The sequence below is a fragment of the Cervus elaphus genome, chromosome 23, assembly GCF_910594005.1.
Source record: "Cervus elaphus chromosome 23, mCerEla1.1, whole genome shotgun sequence".
Classification (NCBI taxonomy): Eukaryota; Metazoa; Chordata; class Mammalia; order Artiodactyla; family Cervidae; genus Cervus; species Cervus elaphus.
Genome location: NC_057837.1, coordinates 60,871,251 through 60,897,582, shown reverse-complemented (window position 1 = coordinate 60,897,582; position 26,332 = coordinate 60,871,251). Strand labels below are relative to the sequence as shown.

Here is a 26,332-nt window from a genome sequence, read left to right as displayed (position 1 = left end):
ACACGTTGTGGAGCAACCACAACTACTGAAACCTGTGCCCACTAGGGCCCAAGAGTCCCAGCTACTGAGCGCATGTACTGCAACTACTGAGGCCCATATGCCTAGAGCCTGTGCTCTGCAACAAGAGAAGCCACTGCAGTGAGCAGCTCATGCACCACAACAAAGAGTAACCCCCACTTGCCGCAACTAGATAAAGCCCACACGCAATGATAAAGATCCAGTGCAAACAAAAATTAATTAATTTTTTAAAAAGAGACTAACTTACTTAAAAAAAAAATGATGATGGTAATTGCAAATGCAAGCAGAAATTCTTAGTGCTAGGTTTTTTATTTAGGATTATTACTGCTTTTGTTAGTGCTCTGGTAACAAAACTGCATAGGATTTGAGTGGTCTGCCCCAACTTGACCTTCCCCCAAAACCCATTATATTTTGCACAAAACTTTGCAGACAAAAGATTTTTTTAAACAAATTTTTAATAGCACAAGCTGTAACAAGTCTGTACCTACAATTTGCCACATGTAATTCTATGTGTTTTATGTACATTCTCAATTCAGTTTTCACAGCAATTTGATAAGATGCTTCCCAGAGACAGTGATTTATTCAAGATTACACAGCTAACAGGGGGCAAAGTGAGGATTTAGATCTATTGTAACTCAAAAACACATGTTTCTCTCAAGTACATTACTATAAGTAGTGACCATAAATACTACACCAGAATCTTCACTGAATAACTAACAACTAACAAGAATATTAATTTGATCAGTCAACTTACAGGAGATGCAGGATGTTTTCGCAGTTCCGATGTAAAGTTCACTTCCTTATACTCCTCCTGGTTTTTCGGATGCTGTTTGATCCGCTCATCTGTGCGGAAGTGGAAGTCAACTGATTTGGTAACCTGGCTCACTGATTTCTTCACAGGTTGCCCTGAGTAAAAAGTACAGTAAAACATACAGGTAACACTAAGAATACAGAACATACATAGATTAAGTCCCTTTTTATTCAGTCCTTTGGGTATTTCTATTACCATGGATCTAACTTTATTTACTCTCTGCATTAACCCAACTTGAAACAGTCCTCAAGGACACCAATATATGTGCCTTATTCATTTAGTACTATTGAGTTTGAGGCCCTTCAGTCAGATGCAAATTGTAATAAGGTAGCAGAGGGGAGAAGAATCCCATCTCCCAGGTGTGTTCATAGCTCTGGAGACAGAGAGAAACTGGAATACCTTTGACAAGAAAAGCTATGAAATGACTTTAAAAACACAATTAACTAAGCATCTCTAAGAGGGAGACCCCATAAACTCCAAAGATGCTTTTCAACCCAGTAAGCAGAGCTTTACAGCTTTGACTTCACCAATATAATTACGCTAAAGCAAAGCAGAACTCTGATCCCTTCAGCTCTCTCAGGTATACTTTCCTCCCCAGCTACAAGTGGATTCACTCAACCTTCTTCTCTTCTGCCTAGGATAAAATAGGAAAAAAAAAATTGGTCTGTCCAACTGCTCTATCTTCTGTCTTAATCCTAATTCCTTCTTTTTCCAAAACAAAGAAAAAGAATTAGGAGGAAAAAAGAGGGAGAGATTAATTCTACTTGGGAAAATGAGGTAAGGACTCATGGAAAAGACCTCAAAAGATGGGTGTGGAAAAAAAAAAAAAAAAAGACGGGTGTCCCTTCTACAGTTAGAGATGGAGAGGAATGACAGCATGCTCTAAGAAAGGACCAACATACATAAAACATTCCAGGGAATGATCATTGGGATATGAATGGTACCCATGTCCAGCCTCCTAAATAAACACATCTTTTTACGCTGACTACTGACCAAGAAAGACATTTTTGCTTTTGAGACTTTAAAAACTCTAACAAGGTTATGAGAAGCACTACCTCATAAATCAGACTCAATCAGAACCAAACTGACCTGCTCCTGAAAGAGCAAACTTTTTGAATTCTTCATTCCTTTTCCGCATCTCTACCACTTCCTGCTGCATTTTCACTCTCTTCTCCAACTCTTGCTCCTCAGTACTTTTTAGAATCTTCTGCCTAAAGGGCAAATAAGTAAAGGAGATGAGAGAGGAGAGGAGAAAAAGGTTCAATGGTAAAAAAAAAAATCTAAAGGCATTATATAGATTAGATTTTTAACCTGGGATAAAAATAACCATTAAAACCAAAAAGTATTATCCAAGAAATCATTATTAACTTAGATAACACTATAAAAAAAAGATACAAAATTTATTCCAAAATATTGAAAAAAATTTCAGAAAAAAAGTTAAAACAGACTATAGAGGATTTTATAAAATATCCACAAATTTTACTGTATAATGATTAATTTTCATGCCACAAGAAAAACTGAAAAACCAGTAGTAATATTTTTAATAAACACAGCAAAAGGTTAATATACATAAAATATATACAATGATAAAGAGAAAAGCCTTAGGAATAAAGTCAACCAAAGTTCAAATCACAAGCCTGTTGTTTCATTTCCTTCCTATGTGATCTTGAGAAAACTATTTAACCTCTATGAACCTCAGTGTTCCCCAGTGTAAATGGGTAATACAAATACTTGTTTTCATAGAATACTTGTGACTATTAAAAACCAGACAGTTTCTAAAATAATCGACATAGCATAAGTTCAATTTAAAGCAGCCATTCTTAAGAAAAAACAATAACAAAGTAGTCATTCTTAGTAATGAAACATCACTAAGACCACTTACAGATAAATAAAAAGGAAACAACTTTGGAAAAGATGTTTACAGCAACAGTAATACAATCCTGTTAACAAACAAAAATTAAAATAATTTGATGCCATCAACATTATATCAGTTAAATTTGAAACAATTTTTAAAGTAAAAAATTCAATACAGGTGAGACTACAAGGAAATAAAAATGTTCAAAGTTGATGGCATTAAAAATTTACACATTCATTTCAGAAATAAAACTGACAATAAAAATCAATAGCCATAAAAAGGATCATACTCTTAGACCAAGGAATTTCTCTTTCCTTATCTTGAGGAGACTACTCAAAGAAAAGAATCTCTCTATAAAAATGTTCATTGATTCCTTGTAACAGTGAAAAATTGAAACAGCATTTTTAACAGGAAATAATTAATATAAAGAATGTTAACCATCTACCAAAAGGAAGGATAAATGTGAAGATTTTGTAGCAGTTACAGAAAATAAGAGTTCACAGTGAGTGAATAAAGCAGAATCCAAAGACTGCTTATATACTGACTGTAAAAATAGGTATTTTACTTGAGTAAAGTCCAGAATGGAGCTTGACAAAGTAAATACTGTTCAATTTAGGTAACTGGCCACCTAATGTGAAGAGAGGACTCAGAGGAAAGACCCTGATGCTGGGGAAGACTGAAGACAGGAGGAGGACACAACAGAGGATGAGATGGTTGGATGGCATCACCGATTCAACAGACATAAGTTTGGGCAAGCTCTGGGAGACTGTGATGGACAGGGAAGCCTGCCAAGCTGCAGTTCGTGGGGTCGCAAAGAGTCAGACATGACTGAGCGACCGAACAAGAACCTTTACTAACTTTTTTCTTTTATATTTCTTTTACATTTAATAGTTTATTTTTTTCAATGTATAAGACGCAAGCACCCACTAGGATATAAACAATGTACCTTACCATGGTGACAGCCTTTAGAGTTTCCCAGGCTCCATGTGCTTCAGACAGACTGTAGTTGTACACATTTGTAATTTTACTCTGACTCTAAAGATGAAACTCAGGAAAGTATCATACCTTACAGGTGGGATACAAGGCGCAGTATGTCTGCCCTTGGCTTTTTCTGGGGAAGATTCATTCTTTTCAGAAATATCTTGACAAGCATTGCCTTCTTCCTCTTCTTCTAACTTCTTTTTATTGTGAGAGCTTGAGTTGAAAAGGACAAAAAATATCTCAATCCCCTACAGCATATAAATATCTCAATCTCCTCCCCAGATCTACCACACATGGCTTAAGTTTTCTCATTCTTTAGGACAACAGCTATACTTCAACAGCCAAGATTCTTCCAACAGTATCATCAGTTTATATATACCAATAGCTATAACAAGCAAACTTTGAGAACACCAAAAGAAGTCAGGTAAGAGCTGTCTGGTGATGATTCAGGAAGGTGGGAAGAGATTCCAACTGCTCATCAAATGAACAAATGCAAGACAGTTTCCTTTCCAAAATTTATGTCACTTTCTTTCTTATTAACAGAACTCTAATTTTGTTTGGGGCAGCCAACATATGAAGGTAAAAGTATTGTACTTGTTTCAGCAGTCTCTACTGCAACTAGAGGGGATCCAATTTACAGTTCAGTCAACTAATGTATAAACATAAGAATTACTGGAAAATATTTTACTTTCCTATTATAGATGCTACCCCTCTTTCTTCATCAGACCCTTCTCTCAATCACGGATATGATACCTAGAGACAGAGAAGCTCCCATGTGATAATGAGGCAACAAGCCCAAGGAAGAATCTAAGAAACACAGAGCAACCATCGGGAGCAGCAAGTGTGGGGCGAAAACCCACTAAGACTCAGAAATGTCATCGAACCAAAGCTAGCAGCAAACTACTTTCAGAATTCTATGAAGCAAGTAAATCACTGCTCTTTAAACTTCTCTAATTAAACTGGCTCCCATATTACCTTCAACAAAACACACTCCTAAACTGACAAAAATAAGAACAAGCACCATGTGTTCTGCTTGCTATTACCATAGGAGCAAACAGGGGTAAAATCTACGCCAACTGACAGAAGCTGTGGATACTTACACTTTCATTTTTTTGGAGGGTGGAAATTCATTGATGATTACAGGAGTAGCACATCTCTTGGCTTTCATTTTTACATGATGCTTTTCTTTCTGTTCCAAATTCTTCTGAGCAGAGAGTCTGAGAGATCTTCTATGGTAGAAGAATTGACAAAACTTATCTGTAATGAATACAACTACTATATATGATGTAAAATGTGAAAATATGTCAAACTACAAAGGCTATTTGTACAAACTACAAAAATGGTATTACTTCTACTCTAAAAATCTAATGTCTTATTGATAGCTTTTGAAAATTCACCATAAAATGTTGGTACTTTAAGTGCATTGGTATTTGTAAATCAAACCTCAATAAAGTTGATTTAATTTTGTAAAAAGGCACTGGTACAACTCCCTCCTTTTGAAGGTATGAGTAAAAGTTAAAAAAAAAGATAAGGTGACTTGACCCTGTTACACAGCTAACTAGTCAGACTTGGAAGTTAGAAAGAAGATCTCCCGGAAATTTACTAAAGTGTTTATTTTCGCCTCTTTCTTTTAGTCATGACCCCCTATTTTTCTTGAAATATGTAACACATAACAAAAAGTACACAAAAACCAAGTTAATGATTACAAAGTGAAGACTCATGAAATCAACACCTAGACTAAGAAACAAAACACTGGCAGCAGGTGCTATCTTGACTTTTACAGTAATGATTACTTTGCTTTATCTTTTTTACCATATAAACATGCATTCCATAAACACAGTACGTTGGTTTGAAAAGAAAACAAAAACTTTATACATTTTTTCTGTCTTGCTTTCTGTCTCAACATTATGTTTGTGAGATTCAACCACAGTTATTCATGGAGTTTTAATTCACGAATTTTCAATGGTCTATAACATTCATTATAGGAACATACCACTATTTATCCAGTCAACTGTTGATTCTCGCATGTTTCCTGATGTACACATTGTTGTTATAAGATTGCTAGGTCACAGGACATTGGCTTATTAACTAAAGTTATTTACCAAGGTGCTTTTACCAATCTATGCTTACAGGGGCAAATTTTTAAGAGTCTGTATTGCTCTACATTCTCCTAAATACTTAGTACTGTCGGATGACTTAATTTCAGTCATACAAATTGGTATATATTAATTACAGACCCTCACTGTGGTTTTAGTTTCCTTTTCCCAGGGAGATTGAGCACCTTTTCACATGTTTATTGGCCATTTGGTTATCATCGTTCATTAAGTACTAGTTAAGTCTCTTGGTTGCTTTCTACTGCATTGTGAATCATCTTCTAACTGATTAGTAGGAATTCTTTATACACTGTGAATGAGTCCGTTGTAGGTTTTAAGAGTTAACAAATACTTCCCGCCAATCTAGGGGTTGACGTCTCACTCCTTTTTTTTTGGCGGGGGGGGAGGGGAGGGGGCGCGGTTTCTCACTCTTTATGGTATCATTTGATTAGATAGTAAGTTCAAAAAGCACTTCTTCCCAAAAAGTATATCATTGCTTTTCTGTGTGGATTCTATTTAAGAAATCTTTCCCTATTCCTAGGTCATGAAGATATTCTCCTGTATTTCCTTACTTGAGCTGTGTTTTCACATTTAGATCTACAATTCACCTAGTACTGACTGTTTTATATGGAGTGAGATAGGTGACAACTCTCATTTTGTTCTATTTGGCTATCCATTGTCCAATCGTTGTTTATTGAAGGGGGAAAAATAAAAACACCCTCTCCTCATACGCATGCAGTATCACTTTTGTATATATTGTGTCCATATATGAGAGAGTAAGCTTCTATATGATTCCATCGGGTCTCAGCACTGGGCAATACCCAAATTAATACAAAGCATTAATTATTGTAGCTTTATAATATGACTTGCTATCTACAAAATACTTTAAAAGTATTTTGACTACACTTGGACCTTTGCATTTCTGTATAACTTTTAGCATCAACTTATCAATGTCCAAAATGAAAACCTTTGGGACTTTTGTAGAGATCACATTGAATCTATAGGTCGGGTAAGGAGACTTGATATTTATAGTATTGAGCCTCTCAAAGCATTAACATGGGGGCTTCTCTGGTGTCTCAGTGGTAAAGAATCTGCCTGTCAGGGTAGCAGACAAGGATCCAACCCCTGACTTGGAAAGATTCCACATGTTGCAGGGCAATAGGCTCATGAGCCACAACTATTGAGTCTGTGCTCTAGAGCCCAGGAACCACAACTACTGAGTCCACGTGCTGCAACTACTGAAGCCCACGTGCCCGGAGCCCATGGTCTGCGACAAGAGAAGCCCACACAACTAGAGTAGCCTCCACTTGCTGCAATCAGAGAAAAGCCCGCACAGCAAAGACTCAGCATAGCCAAAATAAATAAAATATGAATGTAGTATGTCCCGTCATTTATTTAGATCTTGTTTAATTTTTCTCAACACTCTCTTAAGATTTATTAGTATATATTCAAATTTTTATGAGTGCATAGAGAACCTAATTTAAAAATATTTATCACAGAGAATTTAAAACATATTAAAAATGGAGAATAATATAAAGAACCAATAGGTACTCATCATTCAGCTTTAAAAATTACCAACTTATAAAAAAAAAAAGTTTCCAACTTATAGCCAATCACATTGTCAACTTTCTTTTCATCTACCCATCTTAGATTTTGAAGCAAATCCCAAATTTCATATCTTTCACCTGCAAGTATTTTCATATTAATCTCTAAAGGGACTCATAAAAACAAAAATATGGAGCAATGTAGAATACATTTATCATGCAAATCTTCTTGCATATTATTACAAAATGTACACAATATATAAAAATATGACCATTTGAGTGCACTGGAAAGTGACCAAAAGCAGGTAGAAAATAGGAACATTTATCCGTGACTAGCAACGACCAAGGTTAAGAGCTACGAGTTTTCTGCCTGCGGGCACGCCCCCAACCGTGGCAGCTCCAGCAGCAGCGAACTCTACTCTCACTGGCTTTAAGTAACAGAAGATAGAATTCAGACCGGTACAGAAGTTAGAAACCTAGGAGGAAAGTCCTAGAAGAAAACGAGCTACAAAAAAGGTGTCACTCAAAATCTGAGCCAAAACTCTGCACAAATTTCCTGCTAACTATGTGTATTTAGGGGAAACCAAACATGCCCAGTGAAGAAAACAGAAACTCATGAGGTGTCCATCCTTAAAAGACAAGTGCACTAGGTAAGACTGGTGAGTTTGCTGGGTTTTTTTGATTCAGTGCATTACCCAGTGTGCATATAGTAGAACAGCACACGACTCAAGTCTTACTAGCCTGAGGTAACCGAAGCAAAAGTGAGTGAAGTTGCTCAGTCGTGTCTGACTCTTTGCGACCCCGTGGACTGTAGCCTACCAGGCTCCTCCGTCCATGGGATTCTCCAGGCAAGAATAACTGGAGTGGGTTGCCTTTTCCTTCTCCAGGGGATCTTCCCGACCCAGGGATTGAACTCGTGTCTCCCGCATTGCAGGCAGACACTTTAACCTCTGAGCCACTGGAAATTCAGAGGCAAAACTCCAGAAGTAAGAGAACCACAAAGAGGATGAAAACTTAAGCCTGAGTATAAACTCTACTTGGTTTTGGCTGACCACTAAGATCTTCAGGCATAGGGGAGACTCCAAGAAGCCAGATTTTCAAAAAAATTATATATGTAGACATATGAATGGCCAGAAACCACATGAAAATGTGATCAACATCATTAGTCATCAAGAAAATGCAAATTATAAACACAATGAAATATCAGTAAAAAGACTGATAATACCAAGTGTTGGTCAAGATATGGAGCAACTGTTACTCTCATACTATCCTGCTTATGGAAATGGAAAATGGTACAGTCACTTTGGAAAAATTCTGGCTATTTCTTATAAACACTTTGCATCCTGTCTCTGAAATAAATCTGCTCTGGACAAGCAACTTTAGCACCTCTGAGCCCTTATCTATAAAATAAGTATATTACCTACAACTCATTAATGTTATGAAGATTAAATAAGGTAACATGAAAAGTCTAATGTACTATGGGAAACTTAATATTATTAATATAACCACCAATTTTGAACACCTCTTACCTCTGAGGCTGAGCTGGATTATTTCTTGATGTGGTTCTTTTGACTTTCATAGAAGGACATTCATTTGATGGAATGGACTCTTCCACCAGATTTTCTTTTTCTGCCTGTTTGTTGTAAGTATTATCAACTGCAAGAGAACAAAAACTGGTCTGTACTCAAATCCCAAGGAAATACATGTCTATATATACATATGACTTAATACAGAATTCTAGATAGAAATGTGTGTGTGTGTGTAATCCTCCTAAGCAGAGGAACCTTTTGTTCCACCGAAATCTTATGCAGAAGACCAGTTTATAAAAGCTATTTTAGTTGAAGCAGAAATGAAATATCCAGGGCCCTACCTATTTACTAGCCTAAGGCACCTCAAAAAAAGTGTCCCAAACCCCTTATGACACTTTGTTTTATTATTTGTTTATCTGGCTGCACCGAGCCTTAGTTGCAGCATGTGGAATTGCTGACCTTCATTGTGGCATGTGGGATCTTTAGTTGCGGCATGTGGGATCTTTAGTTGTGGCATATGAAGTCCCTCTCGTGACATTTCAAAATGATAAAAATTCTGAAAGCTTCTGTGAGAAAATGAAATCACCTAAGTAAGGAAAACAGGATAAGCTGAATTCCTCATCAGCAACAAAGGATGATAAAAGATAATGGAACAATGCCTTCAGAGAAATCAAGAAAAAAATCTTTTAAACTGCAATTCTATATTAAGTCCAACTTTCAATAGTAAACAAAGGTGAAACAATGACATTTTCAGACATATGAGAACTCAAAGTTCTCTTCCTGCACCTTATTTTAGGAAGCTCCCCGGGGATGTACCCCTGCCTAATGAAGTACAAATGAAAGAATACAAAAAAGAGGACATAAGACCCAGGAAACAAGACACTAAGAAGAAACTAAGAAAAATAATGCCATCCTCAAATAAAGCAGTGTAACTTCCAAGGATCATTGTTCAATATGTAGCAAGCTCAAATGTGACAAAATTTTAAGTAATTGATCAAGTTTAAAGAATCTACCTGACCCTGATGTCAAGATCATCTTTATGTGGTCAAGGGATTGTGACAAATAACACCAAGAAGAACCAAGAAATGTAGCTGCATCACAGTAACTAACCTGGCATTGAGTAATATTTACATAATCAAAATAATGTAAATATTTCTATAGTAATCATATGACCAGACATTACAAATACAACCCCCAATTCAATTTAAAACAATAAGAATTTTAAAATGTAGCATCTAAGAAAAGGGACTGTGTATGGGGTGGGAAGAGGAAGGAGATATTTTATCACAGGATTCTGATGTTACTATGGACATCATAAACCAGAAGCAGAAAAAAAGTGCTGAGAATCTAAGAAAGAAACAATCAAGTTGAAATTAAAATAGAGGTCTGGGGACTTCCCTGATAGTCCAGTAGTGAAGACTGTGCTCCTACTGCAAGGGGGCATGGGTGTAATCCCTGGTTGGAGAACTAAGATCCCACATGCTGTGAGGCCAAAAAAAGAGAAAAAACCAGAGCTCTGAAAAGTGCTTTGTGAACAGAAATAAGAGGCATCAATTAGAGGGGAAAAAAAGATATTTAAGCTGGAAACTGATGATGAGTAAGAATTTTTCAGTTAGATTAAGGGTAGAATAGCAGGATGGGGGAGCCTGGTGGGCTGCCATCTATGGGGTCGCACAGAGTCGGACACGACTGAAGCGACTTAGCAGCAGCAGCACTAATAGCACTAATGAGACAGGTGAGAATGTGTACTAAGAAAGAACAAAAACACTGCGGCTGAGGAGTATGCACCAGTGGAAGCAGTGTATATGGTTTTTGGTACATGATGGGCCAAGCAGAGGGGTCCTGCTCTGGGGCTCACCGCCAACAAATAATTTTAAACTGAAAGTGGTCCAGACAAACTAGGTACCATCACATCCTCTTTCAATTCAAGAAGAGCACAAAGACCATCAAAGCAACAGAAAAATCTTCCACACTTCTAAGCACCTCAAGTGAAATATGTATACATGGTTATAACCTCTTACACAAGAAAGATGGATACTTGTCCAGACCCCAAATTCAATAAGATATCACCTGTGTTTGAAAGTCAGCCTAGCAACTGACACTCTGGAAACAAGTTCACTGAAAATACAGCGACTTTCTGATATGGCCCTCTGGTTAGTGCTGTGATTGGAGCGAGTTTCAGATTAATCCATAAGATTAGTTCTCAAATGTTCTAAATTGATTGTAGTGATTGCACAACTATTCCATGAGCATATGAAAAAAAAGACTGAAATGTACATTTTAAGCAGGTGAATTGTATGACATGTGAATTTTATCTAAATACAGCTACTATTTCAAAACAATCATTTCTGAGGATTTATGACCTCTTAAAAGAATACTTTTTGTTCTAATCAAACAGACAGTATTTTGTATATTTAGTAACTATTAGTTAAATGCCAATCATCTTTTAAAATCAGATACAAGACTCAAAGAATTCTTGCACAAAATTAGCAAGCAGTACATTCTTCTGCTGTTTTGTTTCCCAGCCAGACTCAGGTTAGGTTACATTAAATCTAGTCAAAAAAGAAAATAGTTATATATCTGGCAACAAAATTCTATGTTAGCTTAATTTCCCAAAGTTTGAAAAATGAAAAGAACAGCACATCATTAGTTTTCAACTCACCATGAAATGAATAAATGAATTAGCCCATTTCACCAATTAAAAACAAAGGGATACATCATTTAGGTAATTTCCCCAGGTCCCTCAGGTTCCTAGTATACTGCTCCACCATTCTGCCAAGGAGGTTTTTTCTAAGATGTTCTTTCTTACCTGGCCTCAAAGGTGTGACATCTTGATGAAGATTAGCCTTCCTCAGAGGTGTTTTGCCCTGAAAAAGCCCTCCTGTACCATCCTTCCCAGGAAACTTATTCTCCAAATTAGCCTTCTCATCTGTGAAAAGGTAAAATCATGATCATCTAAACAACCAGCAAGGAAGCAAACAGAAGAGTGTCATACACTTAAAATGAGGCCTAAAGCCTCCTACTGGTACACTTAGAATTCATTTGGCAAGTACCAGCAAAGTTTCGGTGATTAAAAAAAATAAGTACAGGTTATATAACAGAGACAGCAACTGCAAAAACTATCACTAAAACACTGGTAACATTGAACAAAGTATTACAGAAAAGGATAAGTGCAGACTCTGCATTGTGAATAGCTCTTTATCTTTGCTTGATACATATTTAGGACCATATAATCATAAACTGGCCTTATCTACTACCTAAATACATCATGTTCCTTTTAAAGAAAACTGTAATCAGTGAGACTGGTGAGGCTTACAAGGGATATCTTGCAGTCTAATTGAGTTGAGGTTCTTCCTCAATTAAGACACTGTGAGGTGCAAGAGGATGGAATAGAGCTAGGTTCTCTCAGGGAATTATATCTTAGGTTTTGCCATGACCAAAGCCAGTACAAGCAGCGAAAAGTGTGTTCTATCAACAGCCTACTGATACAAGTTTTAGGAATGTGCTGAGTCCCACTATGAATGTATACTCTGACTGTGTAAAAAGATGTGATTATCTGGAAGAAAATTATAAAGGAATGCATTAGAACTTGTGTAGACCACAACAAACTCTGGAAAATTCTGAAAGAGATGGGAATACCAGACCACCTGACCTGCCTCCTAAGAAATCTGTATGCAGGTCAGGAAGCAACAGTTAGATCTGGACAAGGAACAGACAGGTTTCAAATAGGGAAAGGAGTACATCAAGGCTGTATATTGTCACCCTGCTTAATTAACTTATATGCAGAATACATCATGAGAAACGCTGGGCTGGAGGAAGCACAAGCTGGAATCAAGATTGCCAGGAGAAATATCAATAAACCCAGATATGCAGATGACACCACACTTATGGCAGAAAGCGAAGAACTAAAGAGCCTCTTGATGAAAGTGAAAGAAGAGTGAAAAAGTTGGCTTAAAACTCAACATTCAGAAAACTAAGATCATGGCATCCGGTCCCATCACTTCAGGGCAAATAGGTGAGGAAACAGTGGAAAGTGACAGACTTTATTTTCCTGGGCTCCAAAATCACTGCAGATGGTGACTGCAGCCATGAAATTAAAAGACGCTTGCTCCTTGGAAGAAAGGTTATGACCAACCTAGACAGCGGAGATATTACTTGCCAACAAAGGCCCATCTAGTCAAAGCTATGGTTTTTCCAGTATTCATGTATAGATTTGAGTTGGACTATAAAGAAAGCTGAGTGCCAAAGAATTGATGCTTTTGAACTGTGGTGTTGGAGAAGACTCTTGAGAATCCCTTGGACTGCAAGGAGATCCAACCAGTCCACCCTAAAGGAAATCAGTCCTGAATATTCATTGGAAGGACTGATGCTAAAGCTGAAACTCCAATACTTTGGCCACCTGATGCGAAGAGCTGACTCATTTGAAAAGACCCTGATGCTGAGAAAGATTGAAGGCGGGAGGAGAAGGGGATGACAGAGGATGAGATGGTTGGATGGTATCACTTGACTCAATGGACGTGAGTGTGAGTGAACTCCGGAAGTTGGCAACGGACAGGAAGGCCTGGTGTGCTGAAGTCCATGGGGTTGCAAAGAGTCGGACACAACTGAGCAACTGAAATGAACTGAACATTAGAACTAAGATGATTTTGAAAAAACAGTGGGATCCATTTTTTCTTCCAAAGTGTATTTAAAAGTACTGTTATACTAATATTTCCTTTCCTATTTTCAAGAAAAAAACTTGGAAAAAGAGAGACAGCCCAGCTATTTCCTCAGGGTTTCAGTGGACCAAGGGCATGGAGAAGACCTTCTGTGCAGCAGCTGGCTTTCTTATCCACCCTTCCTCCTATACACACCCAACAGACCCACTGGATTTCATTAGAGTCCTTTTCCAAGAGCATGGCATATGCTATCACATTTGGACACTGCACTGTAAGTGTTAAGTACAGCTGCAATGGACTCATTTCTACCCCCATCACATACTGTCTTCTCTTAATGAGAAAGAAAAAAATGAAGACAACCCAGCAATAACTAGCATGACACATCACTGGTCTCACATATTTTCCCAGTAATATAAAAACAGAGAACAGACTTATGGGCATGGGGAGAGGGGAGGAGAGGGTGACATGTATGAAAACAGTCATGGAAACTTACATTACAATATGTAAAATAGATAGCCAAAGGGAATTTGCTGTATGGCTCAGGAAACTCAAACAGGGGCTCTGTATCAACCTAGAGGGGTGGGATGGGGAAGGAGATGGGATGGAGGTTCAAAAGGGAGAAGATATATGTATACCTATGGCTGATTCACACTGTAGTTTGACAGAAAAAAACAAAATCCTGTAAAGCAATTATTCTTCAGTTAAAAAAAAAAAAACCCACATCCTTATTTGTTGACGATGTCAAAGTTTGTGTCATATCACCTGACTCAATATCAGGGAATTCTATCTCTGTGTGGAGACTGGGTTCTGAGTAGCATAATCCCTCCATATAAAAATGAGCTGGAAATGGCAACCTACTCCAGTATTCTTGCCTAGAGAATTCCATGGACAGAGGATCCCAAGGGGCTACAGTTCCTGGGGTCCCAAAGAGTCAGACAAGACTGAGTGACTAACACTTTCACTTTCACTGTGACTTTGTGCTAGTTCCATAAATCCTAGAAGCCTGAATTCTAATAACCAAAGCAGTCTTGAGAAAGAAGAATGGAACTTGAAGAATCAACCTTCCTTACTTCAGATTATACTACAAACCACAGTCATCAAGACAGTGTGGTACAAAAAGAAATACAGACGAATGGAACAAAATAGAAAGCCTAGAAATAAACCCATGCATCTATGGGTACCTTATTTTTGACAAAAGAGGCAAAAATATACAATGGGGCAAAGACAGCCTCTTCGATAAATGGTGCTGGGAAAACTGGACAGCTACATGTCAAAGAATGAAATTAGAACACAGCCTAACACCATACACAAAGATAAACTCAAAATGGATTAAAGACCTAAATATAAGACCAGAAACTATAAAACTCTGAGAGGAAAACATAGGCAGAACACTTGATGACATAAAACAAAGCAAGATCCTCTATGACCCACCTCCTAGGATAATGGAAATAAAAACAAAAGTAAACAAAAGGGACCTGATTAAACTTAAAAGCTTTTGCACAGCAAAGAAAACTATAAGCAAGGTGAAAAGACAACCTCAGAATGGGAGAAAATAATAGCAAATGAAACAACTGACAAAGGATTAATTTCCAAAATTTACAAGCAGTTCATATAACTCAATAACAGAAAAGCAAACAACCCAATCAAAAAGTGGGGAAAAGACCTAAACAGACATTTCTCCAAAGAAGATATACAGATGGCTAACAAACACATGAAAAGATGCCCATCTTCGCTCATTATTTGAGATATGCAAATCAAAACCACAATGAGATATCGCCTCACACCAGTCAGAATGGCCCTCATCAAAGTCGACAAACAATAAATGCTGGAGAGGGTGTGGAGAAAAGGGAACACTCTTGCACTGCTGGTGGGAATGTAAACTGATACAGCCACTATGGAAGACAGTATGGAGATTTCTTAAAAAACTAAGAATAAAACCACCATATTACCCAGCAATCCCACTCCTAGGCATATACCCTGAAGAAACCAAAATTGAAGGAGACACAAACATTGTTCATTGAAGCACTATTTACAATAGATAGAACATGGAATCAACGTAGATGTCCATCAAAGATGAATGGATAAAGAAGTTGTGATACATATACACAAAGGAATAATACTCAGCCAAAAAAAGGAACACATTTGAGTCAATTCTAATGAGGTGGATGAACCTAGAATCTATTATACAGGGTGAAATGAATCAGAAAGAGAAAGATAAATACCGTATTCCGAAGCATATATATGGAAATCTAGAAAAATGATAATGAAGAATTTATTTACAGGGCAACAATGGAGAAACAAACATAGAGAATAGACTTATGAACATGGGGAGAGAGGAGGAGAGAGTGAGATGTATGGAAAGAGAAACACGGAAACTTACATTACCATATATAAACTAGATAGCCAACGGGAATTTGTTGTGTGGCTCAGGAAACTCAAACAGGGGCTCTGTATCAACCTAGAGGGGTGGGATGGGGAAGGAGATGGGAGGGAGTTTCAAAAGGGAGGGGATATATGTATACCTATGGCCGATTCATGTTGAGATTTGACAGAAAACAGGAAAATTCTGTAAAACAATTATCCTTCAGTAAAAAATGAATTAAAAAAAAAATGAGCTGGGGAGAGGTAGCAAGAGTGAGGTAAGTATAGTTCTAAAAGCGGAACACAAGGATCCTCATGATGTTAGAACGGTTTGATATCTTGACTGTGGTAGTAAATCAATGAACCTACACAGGTGATAAAATTACATAGAATTTAATACACATGAAAATAAGTACAAGTGAAACTGGGGAAATCTGAGTAAGCTTGGTGGAGTGTATCGTTGTCAACATTCTAGCTGTAATATTACACTCTATGCTCAGTGACAATAAAGCAAGTTTTATGTGACTGCCCTCACTACAGACATGTAGTTGAATTTCACTCAACTTTTTTCAACCAGATTTTACCATATGCTCATAAAGCTTAAATAGTCATCATTTTTAAATGCAAAACTTTGATTTCTAGTGATAGTCCATTTCCCAAATAGCGGACATTTCAACTATTTCTATCATATCATGGATGACAAAGTCTCTGAGTGCAGAAAGGAATTTATATTTTAGTTATCTACAATCCATTCTTCTGAAAGCTGCTCAGCACAAAGCAAGTCATTAACCCTTAAAACAACTAGAAAAGCAGACACTTACCAAACCAGGAATCTATGTTTTGCGTATCTTCCTCATCAGTCAAAGATGAAAAATTGATGAAGTCCATTGGAGCATCATATGAATAAGAAGTTGTGACTTGTGACATTGTGTCCCACCCTTGGTGCAAAACCGTAGGTTATTTCCAACGTTTGTGTCACTTTTCTCAACAGGTCACTTCCTAAAGAAATAAATGGTTCAGAAAGTTGGTTGCACATTTATCTAAGGTACTGGTTCCCTATTTTGCTTTTACAATCACATGTGCAATTCTGAAAATAACCTGGGCAATATGCCTTACTTTTCAAATCACACTAAAAGTAAAGTTTACTTTTTCAGTAACTTGACACTCCTTGAGGTAAATACACTGGAATCAGAAAGAGGACAAATTTAATGAACACCTACAATACATCATGTACTGTGCTGAGTCTTTTACATTCATTATCTTATTTTCCTCAATCTACTGTTTTCTCATTTCCAGTCTCATCCACATCCAATGCACTTTCTCTTTGCCCTGAATAAACCAATTACTGAAACACAGCATAGCTACCAACCAAAATTTTAATCATTCAAAGTCCAATTCAATCATCTCTAAAAATCTTTCCCAATTTTCATCTACTGTTCATTACTGTTGCCCCTCCAAACCCATTGTGCTTTTATACCATCTAATTTTATATTAGTTAACTATGCAAATCTCTCTCCTAGTAAACGCTAAACTCCTGTAGACAAGGATGAATTCTACTCACTTGTGTATACCTCATCCATTAAGGTGCTTAGAACAGTATCTTATACAAAGTAAAAAATCTCAACAGTGTTTTGCCAAGTACAGGTTTCCTCTTTAAAAATACTTTTGTAAAAAATACTACTCCTGGGCATAAAGAGACATATTTAAAAAAATACATAAAAGGGACAACATGCAGATTAGGTTAAAAAAAAGTCAAAGGTGTGGGCCCATCCTTACTTCCACATACTTTGTACAGAAGAACTGTCCTGTGTCCTGTGTCCTATGGAAACCTGTGTAGGAGTGTCAGCCCCCCACTCCAACCCAATGTGGTTAAAAAAATAGCTGAAAGTAATAGCCTAAAGGCTATACTCACTTGGCAAATAATTTCCCTATGAAACCCAATGAATCATTTGTCTTCATTATGGAATGACATGGACTTAAAAGTATTCTGTATCATGGAAGAGAAGTAGACATCAGTTAATGACTTACATACACATTTGCTAATTTAAGTACTTTCTTTAAGCCTTTATAAATACACGCTCATTTTTAAAAATGAGATCACAAAAACCACTTTCATAAAAATCCACAATGCCATACTACTTCACAAACCCACACAATTTCTCTCAATCTCTACACATACACACATACACACACTTAACTTTTACTTTTTTTTTCAAATGGGATCATTGACATTTTGAATCTGCTTCACACATCGCAAGCATCTTCCATGTCAACATAGATATATCAGCAACTAATGACTGTGCCCTAATTTACTTATCCCCTATATTAGGACTGTCCCAATACTTTCACTTTAAAGATACTACTAGAAGAATATCCATGAAGCTAAGTTTCTGTATATATACTTAATTCTTCCCTGAAGACAAATTCTAAAAGACAGAATCACTGGCTATTGACACATAATGTGAAAACATTCCTCAGGACAGTAATATCCCCTTGCATTACAGAGAAGTGTGCCAGTTCTCTTCCAGGTACTAATAGCCCTCAGTACTCATTTTCTCTATATTATACCACTATACCTATGCTCTGAGATAAATTATGAGATTAGGTCCACCCAAACTCATTGTTGCTTGGTGGTTTGGCCAGCAGACTTGGTTAATTTCTCTCAGTGGACTTGGGTAATTCAGAAGGAATTTGTTCTATTTGGTTTACATAGTGAAATCAATCTATGCACCAGAGAACCTCATCTTCCCATGGTCTCCCCTATGAACTCACTGAAGCTATACCTCCACAGGTACCTTTATAACAATGCTCCAGTTGAAGTACTAAGTGTAGAAATGTGACATTTTGGAGTTGGGAGGAGTTTTAAATAACACCTATATTTTTCAGTTTATACATAAAGATTAAATAAAGCAAAATGAGGTCCTCTAGGATCATACAACAATACTACTAATGATCATGATAAAAACAAGGTACCAAAGGTGCTTACACATGCCAAGCACCATGAAATATCAATACCAAATACACACAATACCCTCAATAACCCACTAAAGCATCAATTATTCCCATCCTAGAAGAGGAAGCTAAAAGTAAGGGAAATGGAGAAGGAAATGGCAACCCACTCCAGTATTCTTGCCTGGAAAAATCCATGGACAGAGGAGTCTGGTGGGCTGAAGTCCATGGGATTACATGACTGATCGTGTGTGCACGAGGGTGGAGGGAGATGGGTTGGTAGCAAGAAACTGGTAGAACTAAAAAATAAATAAATAAATAAAAGTAAGGGAAATTAAAAAAGACTTGCCCAATATCATAAAGTTATATAAAGGAAGAATCCGATCTAGAACTGAGGCTCCTGACTTTAGTACAATATGTTTTCTACATCATCTGCCCTCACCCTATGAATTAGAGAAGCATGTTAATGTAGTTATGGTCTATATTTGCATAGGAAACAGTACTGTATTTCTTTCCAAGTAGAAATAGTCTTCATAGTCTTTTACCCTGAATAGAGGATTCTTTATTATCCTCAATTCTTAAGTTTTCACACTTCCCCATTTCTACTTTCATTATTCAATTTAACTCAGTAACTATGTGTTAGCAGTTCATACTTGCTAGGGGCCATAAATCTGGGCTTGATAATACTGGAGCTCCTTTCTCACTAATATTCAAGGATGAGACACTGTCTCATACAAAAAGTAGAAGATATAGTCTCAGACACAAAGGAATTCAAAATCTAGACAGGAGGCCTATCAGACTTAAAAGATGTGCAGTGCTTAGTCACTCAATCGTGTCAGACTCTTCATGACCCCATGGACTATAGCCTGTCAGGCTCCTCTGTCCATGAGATTCTCCAGGCAAGAATACTGGAGTGGGTTGCCACGCCCTCCTTCAGGGAATCTTCCCAACCCAGGAATCAAACCCAGGTCTCCTGAATTGCAGGTGGATTTCTTTACCATTTGAGCCACCAGGGAAGCCTAGACTTATGTTTAGACTATTAATCAGACTTAAGAGATAAGACAGTATAAATATTTAAATCATATAGTATGAACTATAAGCATAAAGAAAATTAGAGGTTAAAATGGTTTAAGTCAAGCTATGATTAAATATTTTTCATTGAACACCATCGAAACAGTAAAAAGTACTCTAAGACAGAAATCACCTCCTTGATCACCAAGTTTCCAAGCGTGGAGTAGTAGCCATGGGACACTTTGGCCAATAAGAACAAAGTAGGAATCTGCTGAGGGATTCATAAGAAAATTCATACTTTCCTAATATAGATACACTACAGCCCTTGCTCCTCCCCTTTTCCTTCACCTTGCTTCTTGCCTTGAATGCAGATGTAACGGCTAGAGCTATAGCAGTCATCATATACACAGGAGTAAATAGCTGAAAGTAACAGATATCACTGATCAGTGATGATCAAATATCAGCAACCACCTACCTCCAGACAAGAAAATTCTTTCCATATAGGTCCTTACTAAGCAATCCCAACATGGAAATACAGAATTCTAGGCCTCTCCCTGGCATTACTTGATGTATATGACAACGGGGAAGTCACTCTACCTTTCTGCCTACCTACTTCTCGTAAACAAGTAAGAAGTTATTTTGAGTGCTATGATATTATCACTGCCTTTTGACCTACTGATACCTTTCCTCTCCTTGACCGTATTTCTATTCAAAGGACCCTATTGGAAGATTCTCCAGCAACTGACAGTGGTTAAAATTCCTCTGCTCTAAGAAGGAAGTTTTCCTATTCTTTGAACAAACATACTAGAAGACATGGGAAAATCTTGGATTCCCATGATCTTAATGCCTAACCCAGGTCACTGGGAAGACTTCCCAGGCAGGAATGCTACAAAGACAAGTAAAGTTAGGGGGAGGGAAGAGGCAGGAATGTAATATGCAGCAATCCCACTTAGTCTTCTAAAAATCATGATTCCACCAAAGCATGCTGCTGAAAACCACCTGGAAAGAATTCAAATTTAACCCCTCACAGCCTTTTTTCTTGTTTTTAAATTTTAGAAAGTAATTTGCATTTTTCTTCGATAGATCTTGCCAAAAGTAGAAATTTATCTTATAAACATGTTATCTATGCATATATAAGAATATTCACAAAGCATTGTTCATAAAAGCCAAAAAACTGAATATGCAAATTTGACCAATAGATTAGTTGAATAAATTATGGCACAACCACATATTGAGATATTAAGTAGCTTTAATGTTACATATGTGATTTCTACAGAATGAGCTCCAAGAGCTATTAAATAAGAAAAGCAAAATGCCCAAGTGTGTGTTCTCACTCAGGTTAAAGAGGAAAGGGGTAATGTATACTCATGAATACCTTTATATATACATAGACTATTGCAGAAGACACAAAAGTGTTAACAGCATTTGGGACTGGGAAGAAAGCTGGGAGGTCTGGATCAGGGAACACTTATTTCAATGCATACCTTTTCAGTTTAAAGAGCTAGTTAACCAGTATTATTATCCCCCGAAATCTATGGTGACAGTCCAGAAGTCATTAAGTTTTCTGGGATTTGTATTAAATACTCTTATAATCCAGCAATAACTGTTAAACCTTTTGATTTTTGGAAATAAGGCTTCCCATTTACATGGTCTATAAACTGGTACTAACTTCACATATCCAAATGATAAATATTTTCTTTGTTAATGTTTCTGTATAAAATCCTATGTATTGACCTAACAAAAACTTTGAAAGCAAAGTTAAAAATAGTTAAAAACAGCAAAGTTAAAAATAGTAATAACTATCAATTACTGAGTACTTATGACAAGTCAGACACTGTGTAGTGTTTTCAAGTATTAACTCCACTAAATTCTCAATAGTAATTCTATAAAGTGGGTGCTATTATTAATTTCACAGATGAGGAAACTGAGGCACAGAGAGATTTACTATTTGTTCATGGTCATACACATAAGTAGCAGAGCCAGGATGTGAACTCAGACAAGCCTAAAGGAAGTGTCCTTATCCACCACACTATCCACTGCCTCTCCTATTTGCTTAAAAATAGATATTTACGTAGATCAATATCAAATGTCAGGAGCGAGAGACAATTTTATTTTTTTTCCACTTTTTTTTTCCCATTTATTTTTATTAGTTGGAGGCTAATTACTTTACAATATTGTAGCGGTTTTTGCCATACATTGACATGAATCAGCCATGGATTTACATGTGTTGCCCATCCTGATCCCCCCTCCCACTTCCCTCCCCATCCCATCCCTCTGGGTCATCCCAGTGCACCAGCCCCGAGCACTTGTCTCATGCATCCAACCTGGACTGGCGATCTGTTTCACCCTTGATAATATACATGTTTCGATGCTGTTCTCTCAGATCATCCCACCCTCACCTTCTCCCATAGAGTCCAAAAGTCTGTTCTATACATCTGTGAGAGACAATTTTAGATAATAACTTCCAAATACTGATTGTGTACTACAGGCCAAGCACAAGCACTTTACTAGGCACTTCATATAAATTATCTCATTTAAACTGTATTAACAAAACAGAAAGTAGATATCATCATCAGTTTTACAAATAAGGAACTGACTCAGTTACTCCCTGGTGGCTCAGATAGTAAAGAGCTCACCTGTAATGCAGGAGACCCAGGTTCGATCTCTGGGTCAGGAAGATCCCCTGGAGAAGGAAATGGCAACCCACTTCAGTATTCTTGCCTGGAAAATCCCATGGACAGAGGAGCCTGGCAGGCTACAGTCCATGGGGTCACAAAAAGTCGGACACGACTGAGCAACTTCACTCAGTTCCTCCAGGATCCAAGCTACTCCAGGATCACAAACTGGCAGGTAGCAGCACTGAGTTACAAGACTATAACTTCTTGTAACTATAGAATTAAAAAATCTGAGGTCACTATAATATACAGGGTTTTCCTATCAATATTCCTTCAAAAATGAGGAGCCTGTTAGACAAATACAAAAATAAACTATTCTCTACAGAAAAATTAAGCATTTTTAACAAGTTTTGCAAAAAGAACACTCTGGTAAATTAAAAACCCTATTCTAAGTATACCAAGAAAGCTCGGAGCTGAATCTTCTCATAAACTAAAACATCACCCCTTAATTTCTTTTCTTCTAAGTTTTTACTCTTGCATATAAATTTTTTACTATAAACAAGATAGAGGTTTGTCTGAATCTCTCATTGGACAGTTCAGAGTAAAAGGGACTACTCAAGCATCAGAAGGAGGAAAGTGCTCTGAAGTCTAGAACTGCTTTTTGATCAGTGGGGGTTAAAAGGCAAAGGGGGCTCAAACCCAAATATACCTAATCTTTATGTAGGTTAAAAATTTAAAACCAAAATACTAATTTTTAAAATGATCTCTTTTTCAAAAAATCTTCTGAGCCATCTTTTGGTCTAGTACACCCCTCTACCCCATTACCAAAAAAAAGGAAAATAAATATATATCTATTGAGAAGTCTGACTCGCCTCAATAAAGAGTGACTGCACAAGTACATGAACAAAACCAAAAGTAACTACTGGCAACTGCTAGCTTCATTACAGCGCCTCTCACACAAATATTAGGATGTGAAACCTTCAAAAAGTAAAAGCCTTGTGGGAAATGAAACAGGCCAAATCCAACTGTTTAAATGAGAGCCTCAAGCAGGGTGGAACTGGATGCCTTCCTGCACCCCTTAATCAAGATTGAATTTCTGTCAACAGGTTTCACTGAAAAAAAAAAAAGGCACATGCGTCAACCACATTCCCCAACACAAATCAAGCTGCCACAAGAGAATTGGCTTCACATTTCAAAATTACCTGAATCCACCAGACTTCTGCAAGCTTCAGACTTCTGCAAAACTAAACATTCTGTGTGAAGAAATAGCTCTTCCTGACCAATAATCCTATGACAGACCTGAGGAAAAGGCTTCTCCTACGTTATAAACTAGTTAAGTTCCTTTTAAAACTGCCTATTGAATGCCATCCATCATATCACACAGCTTATTCTTGTTTCCAAAAAACAAAGTCTGAAAAGATACATATAATCCTTCCCCTTAAGGAACTCACAGTTAATTGTGATACAGGGTGATCTTTGCACTAACAAGCGATAAACAAACAGCACTGTGGAAGTGAAGAAAAGGGTAACAGATGAAGGAGAGTCAGACAAGGCTTGCTGGTGGAAGTGATACATAAAAGATACAGACAGACATGCAGAGTTCTGCAGGCTAAAGATGAATACTGACTTTTTTTAGCAGAAGAAATAAATGGAAAAGGAAAACACATACTGGGAAGCTTGTAATTAAGAAAGATTGTAAAAGAAGCAATGTAACTTATTTCCACATTCAACTGAAATTAACCTCCATGGCTCCCTGTCTCTCTTCACTCTCCAACCAAAAATAACCAGCCATGACAAGCTCTATAAATCAATAGGTGCAGGTTCAGAGTAGGGTGGAGGAAAGCTGGAAAAGGGTGAATTCTAAGCAAGGTTGAAATAGCAGACCAGCAGCTCCTGGGAAAAACAAAAACTTTGGTATGATAAATGATCTCAGTACCTCACAGTTCACTTGTGAACTGTCTTGCCTCGTTCTGTTGGAGGAAAATCACGAGTTAAATAAATGGTAATACAATAGAATAAATAGAGTAAGTCAAGACCTCATTAGAAGTATAGTTAAAATGGTCCCATCCCAGGCAGTGCCATTTCCCCAGGGACACCCTCTCCTATTTCCACAAGGGATAAGAGATCTTGTTACACTACCACAAGTTAGAGTTGAGTTATTTTCATTTTACCCAGGGAGAAAAGACTTACATTCTTTTTTTCTTTTTTTCCTATACATAGGATTAGCAAGAGACAGCAAATGGCAACATAATCCAGACTGCAATTTTAATTGTTAATCAAAGTCACAAACCAAGTCTGAAGAAAGTTAATGCACTTTGTGTTTCCACAATTGTTTGCTAACTTCTATGTTGAAATCAGATCTGTTTACAGAAACAGATCTATGAAGCTTCCAAAATTGGGTCAATTTAAAATCCAGTGACAATCTCTCACTCTCCAAGCTCTTAGAAGTCAGCACAGGACACAAGGACATTTGTTCTAATTCATCACTGTCCAGAAATCTCGAGCAAACACACTTTTCTATCATTTTCCTTCCAAACTTTCATATTTCATTTCTGAATGATTACAAATTCAGTTCCACTTTTTTTTATTCATCCACAGAACTCTATAAAACCATAATTCACTCTTACATGACTAATAGAACCTGGACAGAAATCAAAGATGCCATTTACCTCTAGGCCAAATAACAACTCTTACCTTTACCAAAGTGTTCTGATGTTCCAAAAGTAAGAAGCTAAGAGACTTTGTAAGGGCTGACAGTGGGGCTATAGGAGGTTACGATACTAGCCAAATCTCACTCAGTCTTATAGAGAATGATATCCCTCAAAAGGTGTCTGGTTTGGAAAGCAGACACCCCAAAGAGTGATTACCAATGAGGTGGCAAGGGGTGAGATAGACAGTGACAGGGTTGGAAGATTTTGAAAGCTAAATTTTTTTATATTACTTTGATTTTTGTACCTCGTGAATCTAAACATTAAATATTTTAGAAATGTAAAATTGTGCCTGTGTGGTGTACACTGCCAGTGGATAGGTAAATCAGCACAATTATCCTATGAGGCAATATGGTGTATCATACAAAAGTGTTAAAAATATGCATTCTTTTTGACCAGTGATCCCACTGGGTAAAATACTACAGCAGAACCATATAACGGAATAATAGCCATTAAAATTACGTTATAGAAAATTTTAATGAAATGACGAAATTTTCATAGCCTAATTATAAAGTGGAAAAAAATGATAGTTATTAGTGCTTGATTTCTTAAAACCAAATATACATTACCCACCCATCCCAAATTGGAAGGAAATCTACCAAAATGCTAGCCATAATTTATCTGAGAAGCAGGATAGTGGGTGACATTATTTTCTTTTCCATGTTAAATAAATTTTCTTCCAAAATGTTATGTTATAAAGATGAATGAAAATTACGTAAATAATTTTTAAGCTATTAGCATTCCCCTTATTTTTCAATGTAACACTGTGAACACAGCCTTACCTGTGGTTTAACCTGGTCAGTACCCTTGACTACAGACTTTATTCAAAGTTGCAATATACTCTTTCACCTCTCTTCTGAAATTCTCAAGTCCAGAAAATGCTTCTTTTCCAGAATCTGAAAGAAGCAGAAAGATGATGAAACAGGTTCAAGTTCTTTGTAGCAAAAAAGGTTAGCAGAGAACAGAAGGTGGTATAAAACACCAAGGATAACCATGCTTAAAACCAGAGTACTTCTGAGAGCTAAGGTCTAAATAGCATGATGCCCCCTAAACGCCAAACTTAACAGATTATTGTTTCATTAGTGTAAAAGTGTTCTTAAAGTTTTTCAGGGTATATGTGCTATGTCCCTTTGTTTTTGCTGTTACATAACTTCCACTTCAAAGCAACCTCTCCACAGCCTGAAACTGAGGAGCACTAA

At 37.1% G+C, this 26,332-nt stretch overlaps 1 protein-coding gene across 4 annotated transcripts in view; it reads right to left on the bottom strand.

Moving 5' to 3' along the window:
• TPX2 (TPX2 microtubule nucleation factor) overlaps positions 1-26,332 on the bottom strand; it is a 47,614-nt gene that overhangs the window by 17,489 nt on the left and 3,793 nt on the right. For 3 of the 4 annotated variants that reach the window (XM_043883079.1, XM_043883082.1, XM_043883081.1), the window contains exons 2-9: positions 25,916-26,029; positions 16,672-16,849; positions 11,641-11,760; positions 8,832-8,958; positions 4,766-4,894; positions 3,750-3,878; positions 1,919-2,040; positions 773-924 (exon numbers count right to left, since the gene is read on the bottom strand). In XM_043883079.1, the coding sequence (XP_043739014.1) occupies positions 773-924; positions 1,919-2,040; positions 3,750-3,878; positions 4,766-4,894; positions 8,832-8,958; positions 11,641-11,760; positions 16,672-16,777 (885 nt within the window). In that variant the 5' untranslated portion in view covers positions 16,778-16,849; positions 25,916-26,029. Of the gene's footprint in view, positions 1-772; positions 925-1,918; positions 2,041-3,749; positions 3,879-4,765; positions 4,895-8,831; positions 8,959-11,640; positions 11,761-16,671; positions 16,850-17,762; positions 17,838-25,915; positions 26,030-26,332 lie in introns of all 4 variants that reach the window. The other variant, XM_043883080.1, reaches the window with a different exon arrangement.